The sequence below is a fragment of the Pogona vitticeps genome, chromosome 2 (genome assembly GCF_051106095.1).
Source record: "Pogona vitticeps strain Pit_001003342236 chromosome 2, PviZW2.1, whole genome shotgun sequence".
Classification (NCBI taxonomy): Eukaryota; Metazoa; Chordata; class Lepidosauria; order Squamata; family Agamidae; genus Pogona; species Pogona vitticeps.
Window position 1 is genome coordinate 297,261,847 of NC_135784.1, and position 20,847 is coordinate 297,282,693.

General features: G+C 48.2%; 1 protein-coding gene across 1 annotated transcript in view; it reads right to left on the reverse strand.

The window, feature by feature from the left end:
- ONECUT2 (one cut homeobox 2) overlaps positions 1 to 20,544 on the reverse strand; it is an 84,226-nt gene extending 63,682 nt beyond the window's left edge. The window contains exon 1 of the mRNA XM_072992894.2: positions 18,576 to 20,544. Within this exon, the coding sequence (XP_072848995.2) occupies positions 18,576 to 19,878 (1,303 nt within the window). The 5' untranslated portion in view covers positions 19,879 to 20,544. The remainder of the gene's footprint in view (positions 1 to 18,575) is intronic.
- Positions 20,545 to 20,847: the final 303 nt, after the last annotated feature.

A 20,847-nucleotide genomic window follows, 5' to 3' on the forward strand; every position in this document is an offset into this window, starting at 1 on the left:
GAATGGATCATCCTTGGCACATGTGAAGGGACCCATAGACTGGAAACAATTATTTACCTTATAAGGTTCATGATGCAACCTATACAATCCTGATTTGGCCTGTGTTTCTCTCATAGTGTGTTCATGGCCATGACTATAAAAAGGTTGAGACTGGTTGTTCCCAAGATCCCCCATCTGCAGAGATCCTAGTCAGTGGTTAGGCTGGCTGGGGGATTCTGGGAGATGTAGTCCAAAAAAGTAACTTTTCAAAGCTCAGCGTTTCTCCATTTATTCATTTCAATCAAACTTACTCATAATTAAGTGTATACAAATTATAGACTTAAATGTCCTGTCTCTCACATACATATTATCCGCAGGTATTCTAGCCCAGCAAAAGAGGAATGGGGTCAGAATATTTTTTTCTTGAAATGCTAGACTTCTGTTTGCAGGGAGGCCTCCTAAAACACATACATTGGGAGCACTGGTGCATCACCCTTACACCGCAATCTGAATTGATATGATTCTGAATTGCCAGCTGGATTGTTCCTCTTCTGATGCTGCAGTTGCTGTCATTCTTGTTTACATTTCCTCCTGTGAGCTCAGAGATAGTACAGATCACTCTCCTCTTCTCCATTTCATCTCACAACTACATTAAGCTCCATGTAATAGTAGGGGTTGCAGCCTAGACCTCTAAGCTCTCAGTCCAGCCCCCTAATCATCATTCCTCTACTGTAGAAAATAACCAACAACCCAACCACAGGCACCACGCATAAATAGGAAGTCCCAAGGAAATGAGTGACACTTGCATATCCAAATAGATGATGATGACGACAACGATCATCATTATCATAATCAGGTAGTGAAGGTGTCAGAAAATAAGGAAATCAAGATCTGGTGGGATTTCTGGATCCAAAGTGACAGACCCCTTGAATATAACACACCAGACACAGTAGTAATAGAATGAATAAATGTCCGGAACTTTGACATTGCAATTCCAGGGGATGCCAGAGTTGAAAAGAAAAAATTGGAAAAACTAACAAAGTACAGAGACCTGGCCATTGAAACATCTCATCTCTGGAAGAAACACACTTCAGCGGTCCCCATAGTCATTGGGGCTTTGGGAACAATATCAAGAAATTTCACGCAGTACTATAAGCAGTTGCAGATCTCAGAAATCACACCATCAGAGCTACAAAAACCGGCAATATTAGGAACAGCATATATTCTGCACTTTAACAGATGCTTAGGTTTTTGCTTAAGACTTGTATCTGTTATATAATACCAGTCAATGTTTTTATAATGTTGACTGTGTTTGGTGTTTCTGAAGGAGGAGGAGGAGGAGGAGGAGGAGGAGGAGGAGGAGGGAAGAACTGAAGGGATCCTATGGATCCTAGTCCAGCACCTGTCAAGAAGCTGCCATAGATCATCAAGTCTGCCAAGGAGGTCCAGTGGGGAATCGAACTCCCCACCTCAAAACCCACTGAGCTATGCAGCAGTTCCAAGCCCCATCTGTGACTTCCTCCTGGGCTATAGCCACAACAGACAGAATCCAACGGGTGATTTGCACTTGGATCAGGTGGATTGCAGAAGCCAAGGTAGCAGATTGTATCATTTGGCAGGATGCTTTGTTGCGCTCCTGGGCTTGAGGACACCCAGGAATGCAACACGGCACCTCGTTAATGAGCATCGTTGCCACCATAACCACCACTTACTCAATTTCACTTTTGCAAGTATAAAACTGGTCACCAGATTTATCAACAGCCGAATGTTCATTATGGAATTGTTACTACTAGTATTTTCAAATGTTAATCATCAGTCATCTGGCCACAAGCATCATCCCTACACATGGATGTTTGCAGGTGGTGAAGGGAGTCCTTGCCTTCCATCTCTTCTGCTCATATTCAGATTTATCTAATGGGTTGTGATGTGCACTATGAACAGAAATTACACAAATTAGCCACCATCCACCCCACCCCAAATTCCTGTGGATCCTCTTAGCACACACATATATGCTAAGCTGAATTTCTGTGTAACTTGGGTTTTCCATGGGGCTTAACTCCCACTTTACATAGGGCTGGAGCCTTGGAAATGTGATTTCATTCCACATGTAAGCCCATCAGTTTAATCTGGTCATGGAACAGGCTGGGGAAGGAAGAAAACGCCTTGATTTGAATACTCAACCGGATTGGGACATACCACGTGATAGAAATCAATTTCTAAGGGCAGACTGAAATTTACAAAAGCTATCCCCTTCTCATTCTTCGGTTCTTTCTCAACCCACTTGACCTTCTAAAGGTTTGTGGGAGGTGGGGTGGGGAGAGAAAGAGAGTGAGAGAGTGTGTGTGTTTGGGGAAGGGGAAGAGTGCGACCATCTTCTTTAAAGCCATGCACATCAATTCTGAAGAACTGAAATGCTCGGTTTGCAATTACTGAGGACAATATTTTAGGTAGGTATGAAAATTAGTGGGGGGTATATCTGAGTAGGAAGTTAGTGTCATGGGTTTTCCTAATTCTCGTTCAACAGCCCCCCTGCCATTCTAGCTCTATTAGATAGCCTTAATTAAGCAATTTAAGGATTTAGCACTTAAGGCTGTACAAAGACTGGCGAGCGGTCAATTTTTATTTGACGAAAGGAGATCAGATTAAGTATGTCCAGAAAACCACGTCCTTGGCTGCCTGCTGCAGGGGTCACAGCGATGCAGTTATAAATGGCAGACACTCTGTACATGCTCTGTGCAGGATGCTTTCCCTTCTGGAGAGTCTATGGAAATGAGTGGGATGCTAAGGCAAAATTAGGGGAAACAAGTTGCCTTGGGTCCTTTTAAGGAGAAAGGCGGGGTTAAAATATTTTAAATAAAGAATAAATAAATACTATTAGGGATAATACCGAGGCAACTTGGGAAAGTATGGCTAATGGTAGTCCAAGGAGGGGTGCCCTCCCCCTGACCCGGACACACTGGGACCAGGGACACACATGTCATGGGAAGAAAGTCAGAGAAGAAACTTTATAACTCATATTTGGGGATCAGAGGCAGTAAGAGAGATCTGCTGTCAAATTGGAATCATTGACAAACAGGTTACAAGACAGCCTGTCCCTAAGCAAAATCTAATCCAAATTGCCAGCTCTGGGGGGGGGGGGGGTTGGAATAAAAATCAATTTGAATCATGATTTAAATCATGTTTTAAATTTTTTAAAATCATTTTTAATTTAAGTCATCAAAAACTCCCAGTTTAAACCAAATACACATTAGGCAACACTCTGGATTAAAAAGGGATCCTGTGCCTGGATTAGGGTTGTGCTGCTGGCGTTTGTTGATGAATCTTTTGAGACGAAACCTCGTTCTCTTCCCAAACAGAGTCAACCCATAAAATTAAAGGACTTTCTAAATTAACATCTATTTGATTGATTCCATGGGGCAACCCTGGTTGCAACTAACAATTGGACTGGCCTTTTCTTGTTAACAGCACAAAAAACCCAAAGCAGACATATACTGTGACATCTGAAAAGACTATCAGATAGGTTTCCACCAAAAGTTTTCCGGACTCAGACAATGGTCTCTTTGCAAACTGTCTTTTAGGCTGCAATTTTAGGTTTGCCTACTTGGGGAGTAAGTCCCACTGAATGCAAATGGTTTCTACCAAGGTAAAACTGTGCAGAGGACTGCTGTCTCTCTTCCCCACCCATTCTCGTCAGCTCAAGCCTGTGGCTTCCTTTAGGGCATGGATCCATCTCATATTTGGCCTTCCTCTTTTCCTGCTGCCTCTCAGCTTTCTCAGCATTACAGTATTGCCTTTTCCAGAGAATCCTGCTTTCTCATGATGTGCCCCAAATAGCCTCTGTTTCATCATTTTTTGCCACCAGCTATAGTTCAGGCTTGATTCGACCCATTCCTTTGTCTTTACGGCAGTCCCGGTGTATCCTCAAAGCTCTCCCCCAGTGCCACATTTCAAATGAATGCTATTTCTTTTCCTGTCAGTTTTCTTTCCTGATTTTCCTGACCATTTCTCGCACGTCGCTATTTCATTTCTGCTTCCCAATGTCTGGAGTCGGAAAGGGCGGTAGATGAAATAAGGGCTAAAGATTTCCCGACTCCGCTGAGAATTTCGGCTTCGGTCACTGCTCTGGAACCACTAACAACCCAGCCCTGTGTATATTTTATTTGGAAGGCAGCTCTACTCCATCGTGAAGCGGGAAACATCTCGCAGTAAAACTAATTAGTTTTATTTCCAAGGAAATTTGTGTCAGGGTTAGATTTAAAAAGAAAAGACCAGCAGTCCCACATAGTTCAATCCCATCGATTGCTATACCATTTGCTTCCAAGTAATTGCCGCGATTGAGATGACACCGAAAGAATAAGCAGGGCCATTTAAAAAAGCCCTGCTTAAAGAGACCTCAACGGGACTAGCAGCTTAATTCACACATTAAAGAGGAAAGTAATCGGGGCACCTACGAAACGTTCAGGCATCCGCTCGGAAATCATATAGCCGCCCATTTATTGGCAAGTCATTTACGGTTGGTTGCCCACCCTCCTCCCCCCCCCCCGTGGGGCTTACTTCTGAGTAAGTCGCTCTCAACCCGTTCGGGGGCTTTCCGAGAGGTGCAGATTCTAAGGAAAAGAGCAGCGGAGGATCGCAGCCTCAAGCTGACCGGATCGAGGAAGAGCTGGGGGTGCGGGCTAATTGGGATCCGAATTCCCTGGGTGTGAACGGCAAAAGAGGTCGATGCGGAGGATTCGCATACAAGCCCCCCCCCCCCCGCTTCCCTTTTCCAGACCCAGACTTCGGGGAAAGCGTCTGCGCCGGGATCCCCAGAGAGGAGAAGCCGGGGGTGGGGGAGAGGGGAGCCGGCAAGCCAGACGAGCCACCCGCCCAGACTAGAGAGCGATGCCGGGGGTCTTGAGGGATTGGGGGGGGTCTGGCGGGGGGAGGGAGGGGGGGAGGGAGGGAGAGACGGCCCTTTGCTGGGAAAGGCGCGCGCCGCCCGCTCGCGTTTTCCTGGAAAGGCGCCGGCTCTCGGGTTCCTCTCCCGGGCGATCAATGCCTGCTCGGGCCCGCCCGCCCCGCTCTGTTGTTGCCAGCATTAATGCGCTTTTAATCTTCGCAACATTATCAGCATCGATCCGGCTCCATATACACATCGGCTTGAGAAAGTGACACAACCGCAGGGGCGCGCGCGGGCGGGGGGATGGTGGGGGGGGCGGCTGGGCGGGCGGGGGAGAGACGGGAATAAATAGAAACAAATAGAGGCAAGGTGGGGGGAGGGAGAGGAGGAAGAGGAAGGCGCCGAAGAAGGAGGAGGAGGAGGCTGAATAAATAAAGATCTTGGCCAATTAAGTTGGGTGGTTTTTAAAAATTATTATTATTATTATTATTATTATTATTATTATTATTATTATTATTATTATTATTATTATTATTATTATTATTATTATTATTATTATTATTATTATTATTATTATTATTATTATTATTACCAGTAGTAGTAGTAGTAGTCGTCGTCGTCGTCGTCGTCATCATCATAATCATCACCCTAGACCTGCCCGGCTGGAAGGGACCCTATGGATAATCAGGTCCAGTCCCTGTTAAGGAGGCTCAGGGAGGAATCGAACCCCCATTATCTAGCTTCGTAACGGGAGACCCAAACCACTAGATACTGTACTGTAACTGGACAAAACCTTCAGGCCAGCAGATCCCGGGGGGGGGGGAGGAGCACCTGCTACCTTCCATGCGGCACCCATTTCTGGGGAGCTGGATCCCGCCCGGCTCCTCCCGAGGCCGCTTTCTCAAGTCCGACTCCTTCCTTATTCCAACCCAGACCATTGCTTTCGTCCGCCGAGAGGTCTGGGCTGAGCGGATCGGGGCTGCTCCTTGGCCAGGCCAGTTTTCCAGAAGAGGCAAGAAAGACGCCGCCTGCAGAATCCGGCCAGACGGTTTGGCGGGTTAGTCCCAGGGCGACCGACTCGACGGATGCATCGAAGGGATGGCGGCTGCCAGAGGCCGGGTGGTGTAGTGGGTAGAGTCTCCGGCAGGTGCGGGCTTCAGTATACAGAGCTTCTTCCAGGCCCTACATAGTTGCCCTTGGCTAGCTTGCCCAGCATCATTATCACAACCATCATCCCGGAGGCATGATGTGGCTGAAGGTAAGCCATCTAGTCCACTGGTTTCCAATTTTGGGTAATCTAGGTGTTCTTGGACTGCAATTCCCAGAAACCCCGGACAGCACAGCTGGTGGTGAAGGCTTCTGGGAATTGCAGTCCAAAGCTGGGTAGGAACCACTGATTTAGCCTCTTGTATCTACATAGGAAATTAAACATGCATGGCTCAAACAAATTAAAACTGCGAGAGAATCCTGTGCATATTTACTTCTATTAATTATTGAAGTAAGTGCTTTCTAAACTCCTCCATTTTGGCTAGTTCCTGTCTTTACTTTTTGTAGTAAAGGTAAAGGTAAAGGTTCCCCTTGACAATTTTTGTCCAGTCGTGTTCGACTCTAGGGGGCGGTGCTCATCCCCGTTTCCAAGCCATAGAGCCAGCGTTTTTGTCTGAAGACAATCTTCCATGGTCACATGGCCAGTGCGACTTAGACACGGAACGCTGTTACCTTCCCACCGAGGTGGTCCCTATTTATCTGCTCTCATTTGCATGCTTTCGAACTGCTAGGTTGGCGGGAGCTGGGACAAGCGACGGGCGCTCCCTCCCTCGCGTGGATTCGATCTTACGACTGCTTGGTCTTCTGACCGTGCAGCACAGGCTTCTGCGGTTTAGCCCGCAGCACCACCACGTCCCTTTTACTTTTTGTAGTAGCTTTAGCTAAACTACTCTTTCAGGGCTTGAGTCCTAGTCCAACATTCTAACCCTTCCACCTCTAAAATGTGGCTCCATTAAGGTTGGCTAAGAGGTCAGCCTGGATCACAGACATAAAAGGAGATCAATCATGCAAAACTCACCCACAGCATGAGAACCTTTGCTGAATCAGGACCATTATATGAAAGCAAAGTGTCACCGAAAACAGCTGAACACTTCCAAATGACATATATTAAAATTGGGACAATCATTTTACTTTTCCTATGAATAATAGTATATTTAAAACATTTGAATGGCTGAGGAGAGAAAACGGATTCCGCTAAGGCTGCCTTAGAGTTTCCGTCTTTCCTGCCCACTGAAGCTTATTTTGTCAGACTGCTCTTCTGAGCTGTTTTATCAGTTCCACACTCTCAGTGAGCTTTCATGGCTGAGTGGGGGGATTTGAACCCAGGTCTCCTGAGTCCTAGCTCATCACTCTACCCACTACAATGCACTAAGCATCTCACTTGGGCTGGCAGGTGTTCTCAAAAGGACCAACCAGATCTTTCAAGTTCTTGGAAATGTTACTTTTTTTCTACCCCAAACTTGGAAAAGTAGCTGTGCTGGGAGAGGACATACTGGAAACTGCAGTCCGAAAACAACTGTTTCAAGGTCTCCTCCTTCCCAGCTGGGTTTGTGGCTCCCTGAATTCGTTTCCCTGCCCCCATTGTTGTTTATAAAGCAACTTCTGCATACACATGTTCTACCTCTGACCTATTCCCCCAATTCAAACAACGGTGTTTTCCTGGAACCAGGTATCAAACAGTTTAGTGAGGCCTCATTTTTCAGATTTCACAATTCCAAAGCCTGCTGTTGGCATGGAATGACAGTCAAGCCAAAGAAGGATGAAACTCACATGAGAAAAGCAAACAAGCCAATCCACCCATGGCTGCAGCTACACTTTAAAGCAAAATAGTCATGCAAGGTTGCAGAGAAATCTCTCTCTTTCATAAGGAGGCATGTGGATCTGGTCCATCAGAATGGAAGAGGGACAGAATCAAATAGCTTGGAAGTCTTAACTTTCTTATTAAGATGAAGATCAGTAACTGGCAGCCTTTGGACCAATCCAGGTCTCCCCACCAAAGCATCTGAATCTGGTTTTCCAGCTCCAACCCAAAGAAAAGGAGGATAGATGGAAGGAATGGTGCTTATGGCAAGGAGACCTCCAGTAACCTACCATATTTTTCGCACCATAAGACACACTTTTTTCCCACAAAACAGGGGGGTGGAAAGTCTGTGCATCTTATGGAGTGAAGAAAACAGATTATATTTTCCTGTTTTCTTCTCCTAAAAAATTGGTGCGTCTTATAGAAAGGTGCGTCTTATGGAGCGAAAAAAGTACTTCCGGGAGTGATGTGCTTCCCTTCAGCTAGTAACCCCTGTGCACTAGGAACCACAATATGCCATCTCAGAAGTTCAGCAAGACAATGGCAGCAGCAAAAAGAGATGCATTCTTCTTCAAAAACTCTGGTACCCTCCCAAAGTTCAGTGGAATTGAAGCAGTAAAAAATAAGCTATTTCCCCCCTCTGAATACAAGGTGCATGCTTCTCCCACATCTTGCTTTAAAATAACCATACACCTTTTTTTTTCTTGGCCTCCAAGCGAAAACAAACTGCCAAAAATTAAGTAGCACAATGGCAATGTAAAATGAAGCAGGGGTTCACATGAGGTTCACAGGCTGTGTATGTACTACCCCAACTAGAAAGGAGTCCATCTATTCCATCAGACTTTGGGGGTTGACTGGGAACATCTTCATGACAGGAGATGGATGCTCTGCCATAAGAAAGTGCAATAACAAATTCTCAGAAATAATGGGAAAGAAGTATCTTTACAAAATATTACTCCCCATGTTATTCTTCTGTGCTCTGCTAATCCTCTGATCTATGCACATTTATCTATCACTAGAATAAGAGCAGGAAGGGAGATAATATACAAAGTTGCCTCGTACCAAGTCAGAACAGTGGTTCATCTAGCTCAGCATTGCCAATTCTGGCTGGCAGTGGGATCAGCTTCATCATCTTAGAACTGCAGAGCTGGAAGGGACCCTATGGATCATCAACTCCAGCGCTTGTCAAAGATGCACAATGGGGAATCGAACTCCCAGCCTCTAGGTCTGCAGTTAGATACCTAAACCACCAAGCTATCCAACAGGTCTCCAAGCATTTCAGACAGAAGAAGTGGCCCAGGCTACTTCTAACCACCTCAATCCTGCCTGCCTTACATATACCAGAGGATATATGTAAGTCTGGATGTGTGAATTATCCCTAACCTGAAGATGCCACAGGCTGAATTCCGAGAGCATGTGCTATACCACTGGGCCACAGATGTTCCCCTTATTCCAGAATGCAAAGGATAACTTTAAAATTACTTTAAATAACAGTTGACCCTGTGATTAAGGTCAAAGTAGAAACAAATTGACTAGAGACATGTCTCAGTGTGTTTGCACTCTTGCTTTTCTAAAGTATGTAACAGCCTAACAAAAGATTATGATGCTGAGATTGTATGTGCACAAGCACAGGGAACCAAGTTCAATTAAAAACAATACAATTTCAATTCTTCTTCTCCAGGATCAAAGGCTGATGTGGAAAACACCTTTAAGTCTTTTTATTCCTAACAGATGAGCTGTATGATCCAGCACATGTTTACTCAGTTGAAAGCTCCAGAGAATACAGTGGGACTTGCTTTGTGAAAAATTTGGTGTTAAGGTCATTCCATACTTCTGTATCAGAAGCTACATGTATCTTACTATATCTAGGTTATTATGTCCTATGTTCAACGTACGTCAAAATTGCATTGTGTACATATGTGTCTTGCATACTTAAAGCAATGGAGGCTTAAATGTGCTTAAGTTTGGCTCCACCAGAGGAAGACATTCAAGGATGAAAGCAAGGACTCACTGTAGAAATTTGGTGCTTCTTTTCCCAGTTCTTTAGGACAAGTGAAAGTCTCTAGTTCAGATAAAACTGGACACAAAGATGACTTATTGATCCACAGAACAACACTCTCATAGCTAGATCATTATAATTCCCATTTTACAGATGGACAAATCTGCCCAATCCTGACTAATAAATCTTTGCAACAGGATTTATATTTAGAATTTCCATGATCCTCTAAAGCCCTCTCCCTTATCCACAGAAAGGTGAATATAATGAAGGTAAATATGCAGTGCTATGGTTGATGATTATGTTAGAGTCTGGAAAAGTTGCTCTTTTTTCTTCCGATCAGCGTGGCTAGTAAACATGCTGGACAGCGACTCTGGGAACAGCAGTTCACCGAAAGTAGCTTTCTCAAATTCTGGATAATATAGACCTATGCAAAACTGTCTAGATAGCTCTGTGGTTTAGGTATCTGGCTGTAGAGCCAGAGAACAGGAGTTGAATTCCCTACTTTGCCTCCTGTAAGTAAAGCCAGCCTGTGTGGCCTTGGGCAAATGGCACTGTCCAGGATGTACACTTCTGAGTATTCGCTACCTGGAAAACTCTGAAAAAGGTCACCATTGGAATTGACTCGCTGGCTGGATAGTTCAGTGAGTTAGGTACAGAGGTTGGGAGTTTGTTGCCCACTGTGCATCCCAGAAGAGCCACCTTTTGTGGCTCTGGACAAACTGCACTGTCCCGGGATGCTCTCAGAAGAAGGGAATGGTAAACCACTTCTGAGTACTGTATTCTCTACCTGGAAAACCCTGAACAGGTGCGCCACAAGTCAGAATGGACTTGATGGATCATGATGATTATTATAGTATACAAAGCAAGGCTGGTTGCTCTCAGCATTCCAGATGTTTTTAAAGCAGAACTTCCAGGTTTTTTTAACCATTTACTAAGCTAGCTGAGATTTCCTGGGAGTGGACTCCAAATATCCAGAACGTCAAAGGTCCTCCTTCCGACCCCCAATGTGAAGCTTCTTTATACCAAATGAGATGATTGGTCCTCCAGGGATCACTCCCATGATTGTCTACAGTGGCTCTCCAATGAGTCAGGCAAGGATGGTTCCCCACAGTATCACTTGAGGTAATGAAAACGTGGGGGACCATGCCTTGGATTTCCTTCAGGCAAGCCATCTGCTCTGACTGCTGAGCTATGTCCCCTTTCCAGCCCTTGCACATTTTATAACACAGCCTCCAGCACAGACTGGTGCAGGAATATATAAATGATGGAGGGACCAGTGTTAAAGGCAAGAAGGAATAGACACACTCAAATTATTGAATTATAATCCCCAGTAAATCAAAAATATTTTCAATTAGCTTTCAATTAGCTAAAAGCTCCCTCTCTGCCGCAAATGGTAAGCAGTTGGACCACTGGATTGATCAACAAAATCACCCCCCTCCTTCCCATCCAGTTTGCCTGGAATGGAGCCCGAAGTTGATTAATTGAAGGTGGGTTAGTTTTTGAAGCTGTATGATGGAGACAGTTAAGGGCAAATGCTTGCTTCGGCAGCACAGATACTAAAAGCATTAAGGGTATACTTGTTTATTATTACTATTTTTTTCCAGGATTTCCCCCCCTTCTGCAATAGGTAATGAAAAAGAAAATCTTAAACATGCACTACTCAGGGAACAGATAGAGGAGCAGAAAGCAATGATGGTTGATCACTACTTTCTTTGGAGCAACAGGAAAGTGGAGTAACAACCATGAAAAGGACAAACACAAATTGCTGTACTTCACAGATGCCTCTACCAGGCATTTGTGATGGATGAACTGATGCTTCCTGCAGAATTCTCCAGTACTCAGTGCTATGGCATTGCAGGCTAGCTTATAGGGCAAATATCTGTGAAGCACAGTGAAGACATGGACAGACTTCAGCATGAATAGATGTCCTGAGAACAATGCTTCCATTATATCTCCATTGCTTATATTTCATGTTGTATGGATAGCTAATGGCATGATTAACAGGTAGAGCAGTGCTTCCCAACGTTGGGTCCCCAGATGTTCATGAACTACAACTCCCAGGAAATCCTGGCCAGCACAGTTAGTGGTGAAAGTTTCTGGAAGTTTTAGTCCAAGAACATTTTGGGACCCAAGATTAGGAACCATCAAGATAGAGGGTGATGCATACTCATACCCAGGCAAATTTTGGAATTCACTCCCAGCAGTGACTTAAAGAAGAGAGAGACGAGAAAATATACACATAAAAGATCATACATATCCAAAGCAACACAGAGATCTTGCATGTACATATGATTGCAGTTGAGGAACTCTCTGCGACATAGATTGCCATAACTGTTCATATGGACACTTTTGATCACTGTTTGGATCAAGTGGAGGAAATTGGTTGGTGAGAAACACACTGAGTCTCTGTATGGCATATACTGTGCAGTGGAAGAACCAAGGCATTTTTAACGTGCATAATCCTACCTGAAACAGAGTCCTGTTTCCAGATGTGCATTACTCTGGTTAGAGAAAGATGATATGTGAATGTGGAGATATAGATATGTATAGCCTTAAGTAAATCCACTTTAAGATATTACTCAACGGGTGTTATTCTCTTAATAAACTTCTTATTATTCTTAATTAGTATTTGTAGAGTGTTTCTTTCTCTGAAGATCCTGAAGTGTGTGTGTGTGTGTGTGTGTGTGTGTGTGTGTGTGTATGTATATATATACACACACACAAAATCTAGTATCATTTTATTCTCTATTGATATTACAATAGAATTTTGCTTCTAATTGCTCTGCACCACAGCAAGACTTTCTGTTAAGTATCTATACATAGTAATCTTAACTAAGAGTGAGCTCTACAATATATTTATGTAGTATGTGTGACAGTCCACTTCATACAAAGCAGCAGTCTCAGATTTGCAAAAACGTATGCCTAAGGAAAGAAATTAGTTTTTAAGATACCAAGAGATTTTTGATGATGATGATGATGATGATGAGAGAGTGTGTATTTGTGAACTGACACTGACTTTAATGGTGTGTAAAATGCAGTTTGAATGTGATTAAAATCCAGACCCAGATTCTTGCTAGGGCAATCAGATAGGCAGGTACCAGTGTAAGCCTATTTTGTGAATATTATCCAGAAATATAGGGTCAAGTGGATTCTCCAGGAAAAGCTGCAAAGTAATATTTGTAAGGACATGTCTCAATTCCTGTCAATGATAATGCCTTAGAACTGGCTTACACAATGCTACGCTAAAAGACCTTGCCTTTTCATGATGCTTCATTTTGCTTTGTTTGGGGGACAATCACCAAGTGGTCCACACAGAAGACAGTGTTTGTGCAAGTTGTGCCTGAAGCACTTCCCTGCTTATGCTCTGTATGTTCAGGGTCTTAGGACCCTTGGAGCCAGCTAATGATATAAAAATCCCAGTGAAACGCAAATATTGCAATAAAAACCAAAAAGAAAAAAAGAAAAACAAATAGCAGCGATCTATACGCCGACGTTTATTCAATGAAACAAATACTCTATGCAAACACGGGTGCTACTCAGTTACTGTTTAAACATTTCCAAGTCCTATTGATTCCAATGGGAGAGACTAAAGTGCAGCTTTAAATCTTCCCATTGAAATCAATGGAGCTTAAAGGGGCTTAATTGTGGCTCTAATTGTGACATATATTATTGCACGGCCTGCTCTGTACAGTGCCTCATGATTAATTTTTATTGTCTCCTTTTCTTATTCCTTGGACGATTTTTAACATCTGGAGCCTAAACTATTTTCTACAGAAGTCATCCCCCCACCCTCCAATTTCTACTGAAACAACTTTGTACACAAGTAAGAACCTTAGCTGGACCTCCAGACTCTTAATGGAGGGTCTTTAGGATCACAGAAAGAGACAGCTAACAAAAAATCAGTCGGTATATAAATTATCTCCATGTCTCAGCGTTAAAGGGGGAAAATGGGGAAGAGCTGTCTAATGGGGCTGGGAAGAGAAGTGGGGAGGAAACCGGGCTCCTGTTCGCAGGCTATCTATTTGCATGGCCCAAGTGGGAAGCCGGCCGCCGTGTCTCTCTGTTCTTGTGGCCAATTAAGCGCCCATCTGATGCTCCGGAATTGCACATCTCTCCTTTGCGCAGTTCAACGCTGGCCAGAACAAGAGAGGGGAAATGTCACCTTCTGGGCTGAAGGTCTTCCTTATCCCCAGCCCCCATCCTCCCTAGAGGGAGATGGGGAGGCCAATGGAGGGGGTGGTCATTAAGGAGCGCCGGGTGTTAATCGAAACTGGGGCGTCCTAATACCGCTAATATCCGCCGATGTGTGTGTGTGTGTGTGTTTGTGTGTATCTGGGGAGGGGGAAACTGCGGGGCTAAAACGTTGCCACTCCTTCACGATCAAGCGCAGCGCAGCCGAGGCGCGGAGAAGACGGAGCCCCTTCTCTCTGCGGGTTTGGGGCCACTGACAAGCATCAGCCGAGGAAGGGAAGGGTCGGGGTGTGCGTTGATAATCTGCGCATACTTTGCCGTGGTTATCTGGCTCGCATCTCCAACCCCCCCCCCTCGCCCGCCCTTCCCTCTTGTGATGTTTCTCCCTCTAATTGAAAATCGTTAAATTTAGGGATGGGGAGGGAGGGCTGCTCTGAGGAACTGGCTCGGGGGGGGGGGGAGAGAGCGAGAGAAGGGAGAGCGGCGGGGGCGAGTTTTGCATAAGTGATATTTATCGCAAAGGTGAAAACAATTAACTGCCGCGTTCTCCCAGAGAGAGCAGCGAGATCGGGGGAACGCTAACGTGGCTGAAAAGAGAGAGAGAGACTTAGGGACGATCCAAACGAAGCGGGCTTCCAAATTCCCTGTCCCCCCCCCCGCGGGTTTCACTTTATTTTATTTAATATCTGTCTATGTGGGGGTGGCCTATCCGCAGGACACCCACATATTCTCTTTCCTTCTCCTCTCGCCCCTTTCGTTGCTGGTAAACAGCCCAAACAGACATTAAATATGTAAAGAAATCAGCCCGGCACAGCGGCCCATGTCGCCCTGTGGGGGTTGAACATGAATTTTTAATAGCTCCGGGAGGGGAAAAATGAAGGGGAGGAAATAAAAGAAGAAGAAGAAGAAAGGGAGAGGGGAAAAATTATGTATTTTAAGTTCCCTCATTTTCCATCAGGCCAAAGCGGCGGCTGAAATTGACGAGGTCCGTTCCCTTTACGAGACAAAGTCGAGGCGGTGAAATTGACTAGAACACAAGGTGGACTTCCTCGGCCAGGTCGAAAGATAACGGAGATCTCAATGACAGATTTAGTCAAAACCTCCCTCAGCCCTCAGGCTGGTCTTATGTTTATTTCCTTGTTGCCAAGGTCTAATTTGGTGCAAACCCAACGTAAATCAGAGTGCTTCTCTGGCACACACACACGGTCCCAGTTACTGTATTCCCCAGTCTCCTAGCTCTCCCTTGTCAACGAGTTCATTTTTTTTAAAGAGAGGGCTTTTGTTCTCTCTCCCTCCTCCCCCTCCCCCTCCCCCTCCCCCTTCTTTCCTGATGTTTGCACCTCCGCTATAGGGTCCACGCTGTTTTCTCCCCAAATCAGGTCCGCCTGGAGGGCCCTCCAATTTCATTCCACAAATTGCAAAGGTGAAATTCATAAAAAGAGCTCTCTCGAACGCAGAAAGAAGCAACAAGTGAGCTGGAGTTAATTCGAAGGAAACGCCGGATCCAGGAGCCAAACCCAGACCAAAGATTTGGGTTTCTTAAGCCGAAGCAGAGCTTCACCCTCTCTTCCGTGCGGGTTTTAGGGCGCAAACCGCGCACGGGTGAAAACAACGGAGAAAGTTGAACGGCCCTGTGGGTATGTTAGGTATTTGCTCAAAGAAACACCTTTGTCGGCATAAACTTCCTTCAAGGTACTTCCTTCATGGGAAGGAAACCTCATTGACTTCTAGGGGTCCTACTTTCGTGTAATGAATGTATATGCGACATGCAGGACAGCAGCCCAGCAATACAACCTTATGCAGGTTTACTCAGAAGTAAGCGCAACTGTGTTCACAGGGGCTTACTTCCAGGTGCGTGCGCCTAAAATTGCAACGCAAATCAAGTTTATGATGACATTATCTTGATCTGAAGCCGTGTCTTAGACATCATTAATTTCTCCACGATCGTCACCTTCTTCTTTCTTAGTTTGACGATAAGACAGCTGTGAAGGTCAGCTGTTCTCTCTCCCCCCTCCCCGCCAATTGAAATAAAGTGAAATAAAAACATCAGTTGGTGAATATAGTGGGTGGAAGCATTTCCACCGAAAGTCTGGGATTTATTTCCAAACCTACAGAGCACCAGACGATCTGTGCCCCTTCCCCCAGGTCAAAACACCTTTTCCCCTGCTTACATCCAAGTCACACCAGGATCTGCGCCCCCCCTTTCAAGAAGGACGCGCCAATAAACCCAGGGAAAACACCAACGTAAGCCGCACCGAAGAATCTCCCCGACGCTTTGTTTTTATTAGTGCAAACAACCTTGCTATTAAAAAGGGGAACACCATGCAAAAGCCGGGTCGATAGACCAATTCAGACGATTCTCACGTTAATTACCAGCGCTAAGACCGAATGAGAAGAGAGGAAGGGGGGGGGGGTCAAGAGAGGTAGCAAGGGGGTGGGGAGAGCCGAGTTCATCTTGAGATCCGCGGTGTTTCCGAACTGTCTCGTTAGGAAAAAGGGTGACAAGTGCATTTCCACATACACACGCGGGCGCGCCTGCGCGCGCGCGCGGACGAACAAAGGATACGCAGCCACACACCCTTCCACCCTGACGCCTGGCAAGGCATAGCAAAATGCCGTCCATTCCTCTTTCCATCAGCAGCAGCGCCGGTCTTCCCACAAGCTAGTCGCCCTGGCTCATAATTAAGCGAGCAGGAATGCTAATTAATAATAAATCACCGTAGACGTGCCGGAGAAACCACCCTTCCCCCCCTTTTCCTCCCTCCGGGCTATTTATTTATTTATGCCCAGAGAAGACCAATTCTTGGTACATGCAAATGGCAAGGGGAAGGATGATGGAGGGGGGGGGAGGGGAGGATTTGGAAGTTAAAAGTCATACCCCACGAAGGGTATTTCTGTGTAGTTTCTCCCCTCTGCTGATCAATACCAGCCAACGATTAATTGCTACAGACCCGAATCAATCAAACCACAGGTGCGGCGGGCGACGGTCAGCAAAGGGGCGCGATTCGTTCTCTTAAAATGCGTGTGTGAACATTGCAGGACGGCGGGATCGCCGCGCGCGTCCCGAAGGGGAGCCTCGGTCTGAAAAATGTCTATTGCTCAGAATAAGTGTGAGACAAAAGATCGCCATGGATCCGAAACCGGCGCTCTCCGGTGAGACCGCCACGGACCTCTAACGACTGAACGATGAAAGATGTACAGATGTCTCCGTGCGAACTCCGTTACCCACGCGTTCTCTCATACCTGACAACAGTCAAATGCACAGTCAGTTTCTCTTTGCAAACAGGCATACGTAATAGATCTCTTTTAAAAGCGCGCTCAAGCACACAACCCCTTTTCCTACTCCCGTCTCTAAACTTTACACCATTAAGCCCAATTATATTAGACAAGCTATGCTGAACGCAGAACACATATTTATTTCCGGATCTGTTTTGTCAACAATCCGTACTCAAATGCTTTCTTGGAAAAAAAAAAATCACGCACGTAGTAAAGCCTTAATGGACGAACTACTGTATCTGGCCATCTTTAGAACAATAGAGGCTTCCTCTCGCTGTCACTAGAGGGCGCCCGCAAACAACTCGGCACACATCAAAAGAACAATATACAAAAATAAAAAGAGGTGATTGTTCTCTCGCCCTCCACCCCCTTCAAATGTATCCAATCTGTTCTGCAGAAAACAGCGCCCATCCCTCCTCCTTTCCATCCAAAAGAATCCCCAATCTTCCCAATGGTAGCTTAAATTCTCGGGTTTATATAGGGGGGTTTGCGTAACCGAAATATGGCTGGCTTTCAGTTTTCTGTTGTCGCTGATAGTGACTTTGAAACCGTACACACCTACCTGGGACAAAGGGGGCGGGAAAAGGGGAGGGGGGAGGAGAACCACATATCTCCACCTTCAAACAATCATATGCGTCTCCCCTCGCGCACTGTTCTCGCAAAACCTCCTAAATTCGCAGCGGTGTTTTGAAGTTTACATTTCAGGTGTAAAGAATTTAAGAACTCACAGATACGATTCTCAGTCGGAAACGCAACCTCCTTCTCAAACACAGGCGCGCGTACACACACACACAGAGGTACACACGATGCGAATACATTCCCTCTCTTTTCCTGAAACCTCAGGAGGAGAACCAACTTCTTCTCCCGCAGGGAAGTTTATTGACAAGGAAAGAACGGAACAACCCCCCCCCCTTGCTCACAAGCCGTCCAAGGCAGGGGTTTCGTTGGAATCATTCCCACCCGAAGGTTTAAACCTTGGGGACGGCGGGGACAGTGTGGTAGCTCTTTGCCATCAAAACCCCAGACCTGAACTGAGATCAGCAGCGGGGGTGGGGGCGGGGCGGGAGAGAGAAAATGAGGGAACGGGGAAGCTCGCCAGGCATTGTCCTGTTAGCACCACCATCAGAAGAAAAGCAAGAGGTCTGGTTCCCACAGTCAAGTTCAAAAACCTGCACGGCCGACAGCACCCAAGTTGCCTGTTAGGAAAGACCCCCCCCCCCCAGAAATCACACACGTCCCAGGAAATTAAAGTCAAACACACCCTGCTTTCTCAGTGCCAGGGCCAGGGGTCGGTGAACCTCCGCGGAGGGCTTCTCCATTTTGGAGGCGCCCGGGAGTCCCAAGTTGCGGGGATGGGGGGGCAGCGAGGGAAGGCGAGAGGGAAAGGGTTGGGAACTTACCGGCAAGTCTTAAGGCTGACATTCTCTGGAACTCAGGTTCCTGCAGCCATTTCCACATTCTCCTGAAGGTCTCCCTGCCCGATTTCAGTTTACTCCAAGGTTTAGGGTTCCTTAGAAGGTCTGAAAGGGTCCCCTGAGAGCGGCACAGCACCCTCTGGGCAAAAATCGCCTGCGGGATGCTGTAGCGCTTCAGCTCGGCCGTGATTCTCTGGGCCACTTCTTTGGTGTTGATCTCTTCCAGCTGTCCCGAGTTGTTGACCTGGGTGCCCGAGGAAGACGAAGGCGGTCTCTCTCCGCGGCCGGAGGCCAGGACCGGGCCGTGGGCTTGCGGGTGGCCGCCTCCTCCCCCGCCGCCGCCGCCGCCGCCTCCCGCTCCCCCTCCTCCGCCCCCGGCGCCCCCGGGATGGCCGGGATGGTGCATCCCGTTGAGGTGGGCCATCATGGGGGCCGGCGGGGTGCCCAGGCCCCGCGAGAGGTGCTGCTCGCCGCCCCGGCCGGCCAGCATGGCGGTGTGGGCGTCGAAGTTGGGGCTGAGCATCTTCTCGTGGCCCGGGGGGCCGTAGTTGTGGAGGCCCTGCTGCGCGGGGTTGTGGAGGGAGCCCAGGCCGTTGCCCAGAGGGGTGCCGGCCAAGGGGGAGAGGCTCTGCCCCATGCCGGGCATCTCCTTGTAGGGGCTGTAGAGGTTGTTCATGGCCGGCAGCCCGCGGTCGTCGCGCATGAGGGTGAAGCTCCCGCTGACGTTCCCGGAGAGGCGCTGGTGGTGGTGGTGGTGGTGATGGTGGTGGGCGTGCGGGTGGTGGTGGTGGTGGTGGTGGTGGGCGTGCGGGTGGTGGAACTTGTCCGAGACGGTGGAGATGGGCGGCAAGGGCTGGAGTGGCGTCAGGGTGGTGTAGGTGCTGGTCATGCCCATCCCCGGCGGCGAGGAGTCGCAGGGCATGCTCATGGCGTGGTGCAAGGGGATGGACAGCTCCGGCCGGTAGTCCCCTGCCCCGTCCAGCAGCGAGGCCATGCTGGTCACCATGGCCGAGCGCGACGACGCCGAGGCCAGCTCTTGATGGGAAGGCGGCGGCAGCGGCGGCGGCGGAGGGCCTGGAGGCGGCGGCGGCGGCGGCGGGTGGACCCGTAGGGACCCGGCGCTCCGGCTGGCCGGGTGGTGGTGCGGGCTGGGGCTGCCCAGCAGCTCTTGCTCATGGCCGGAGGGCCCGTGCAAGGGCGCCAGCGTCTCCAGACTCAGCTCCGGGTTCATCGCGCAGCTGTCCAGCTCTTTGGTTAGGCATCGATAGGAGGTGCAGGCGGTCTTCATTCAGTCCATGGAGGAGGAGGAAGAGGAGGAGGAGGAAGAGGAGGAGGGCGGCGGCGGCGGCGGCAGCAGCAGCGATGGTGAGGAGGAGCAGGGTGAGGGTGGTTATGATGATGATGATGAGCACTCGGAATCGGGCGGCGGCGGCGGTGCTGATGGGAGGCGGACGCGGCTTCTTTCGCCCTGCTGATGCTGATGCTGCTGCTGCTGCCGAGGCGGCGGCGGCTGCGGCTGATGCTTCGCCCGCGCCGCGCCGTCCTCTTTCGGGGGGCGGGAGGGAGGGAGGGAGAAGGGGGGGTGTCCGGAGATAATAAGGCCTCTCAGTTCTATGCGTGCGGGTGGGAGATGCGTGGTGGGTGCGTGTGGGGGGGAGGGGGGGGCAGAGAGAGAGATCGGGGGTGCCGAGAGAGATAGAGGGGGGGAAGAAGGGGCGCCACCAGCCTCGCCGTCAGCCTGGCCAGCGCCGCGGCTGCCTCCTCGCCATGTCCGAGCCCTCGCCCGCTCTTACGTCTTCTGTTTGGGTCGCGGGAGCTGTCCAGAGTTGCGAGCGCGGCGCTCGCCTCCCATCAACCTAGCCCAGCCCCGGGAAAAGGGGCAGGCCTTCCGACCCGACGGACGGGGCCCTCGCCCACTCCGGAGGGCGCCTTCCACCAGCCGGCGCGGGGGCTGCGGGAGTTGGGCCAATGGCGAGGCCGAGGAGGAGGAGCCCCAGCCCGGAGGCTTCAAGCTTGCCTGAAGATTCCCAGGCACTGGAATCAAACGCCAAGGAGAGCAAGAGCAGCAGCAGCAGCAGCAGCAGCAGCGGGGGGGGGGGGGGAGAGGAGGAGAGAAGGGGGGGCGGCGGCGAGCGAGGGGCAGGCAGGCAGACAGAGCGAGCATTTAAAGACGCAGAGGCCTTCTGTCTTGGACTCGCAACTTGGCGTAAAGGAGAGCGCACTCAAAACACAAAAGGAGGGCCCTGGAGACGAGAGA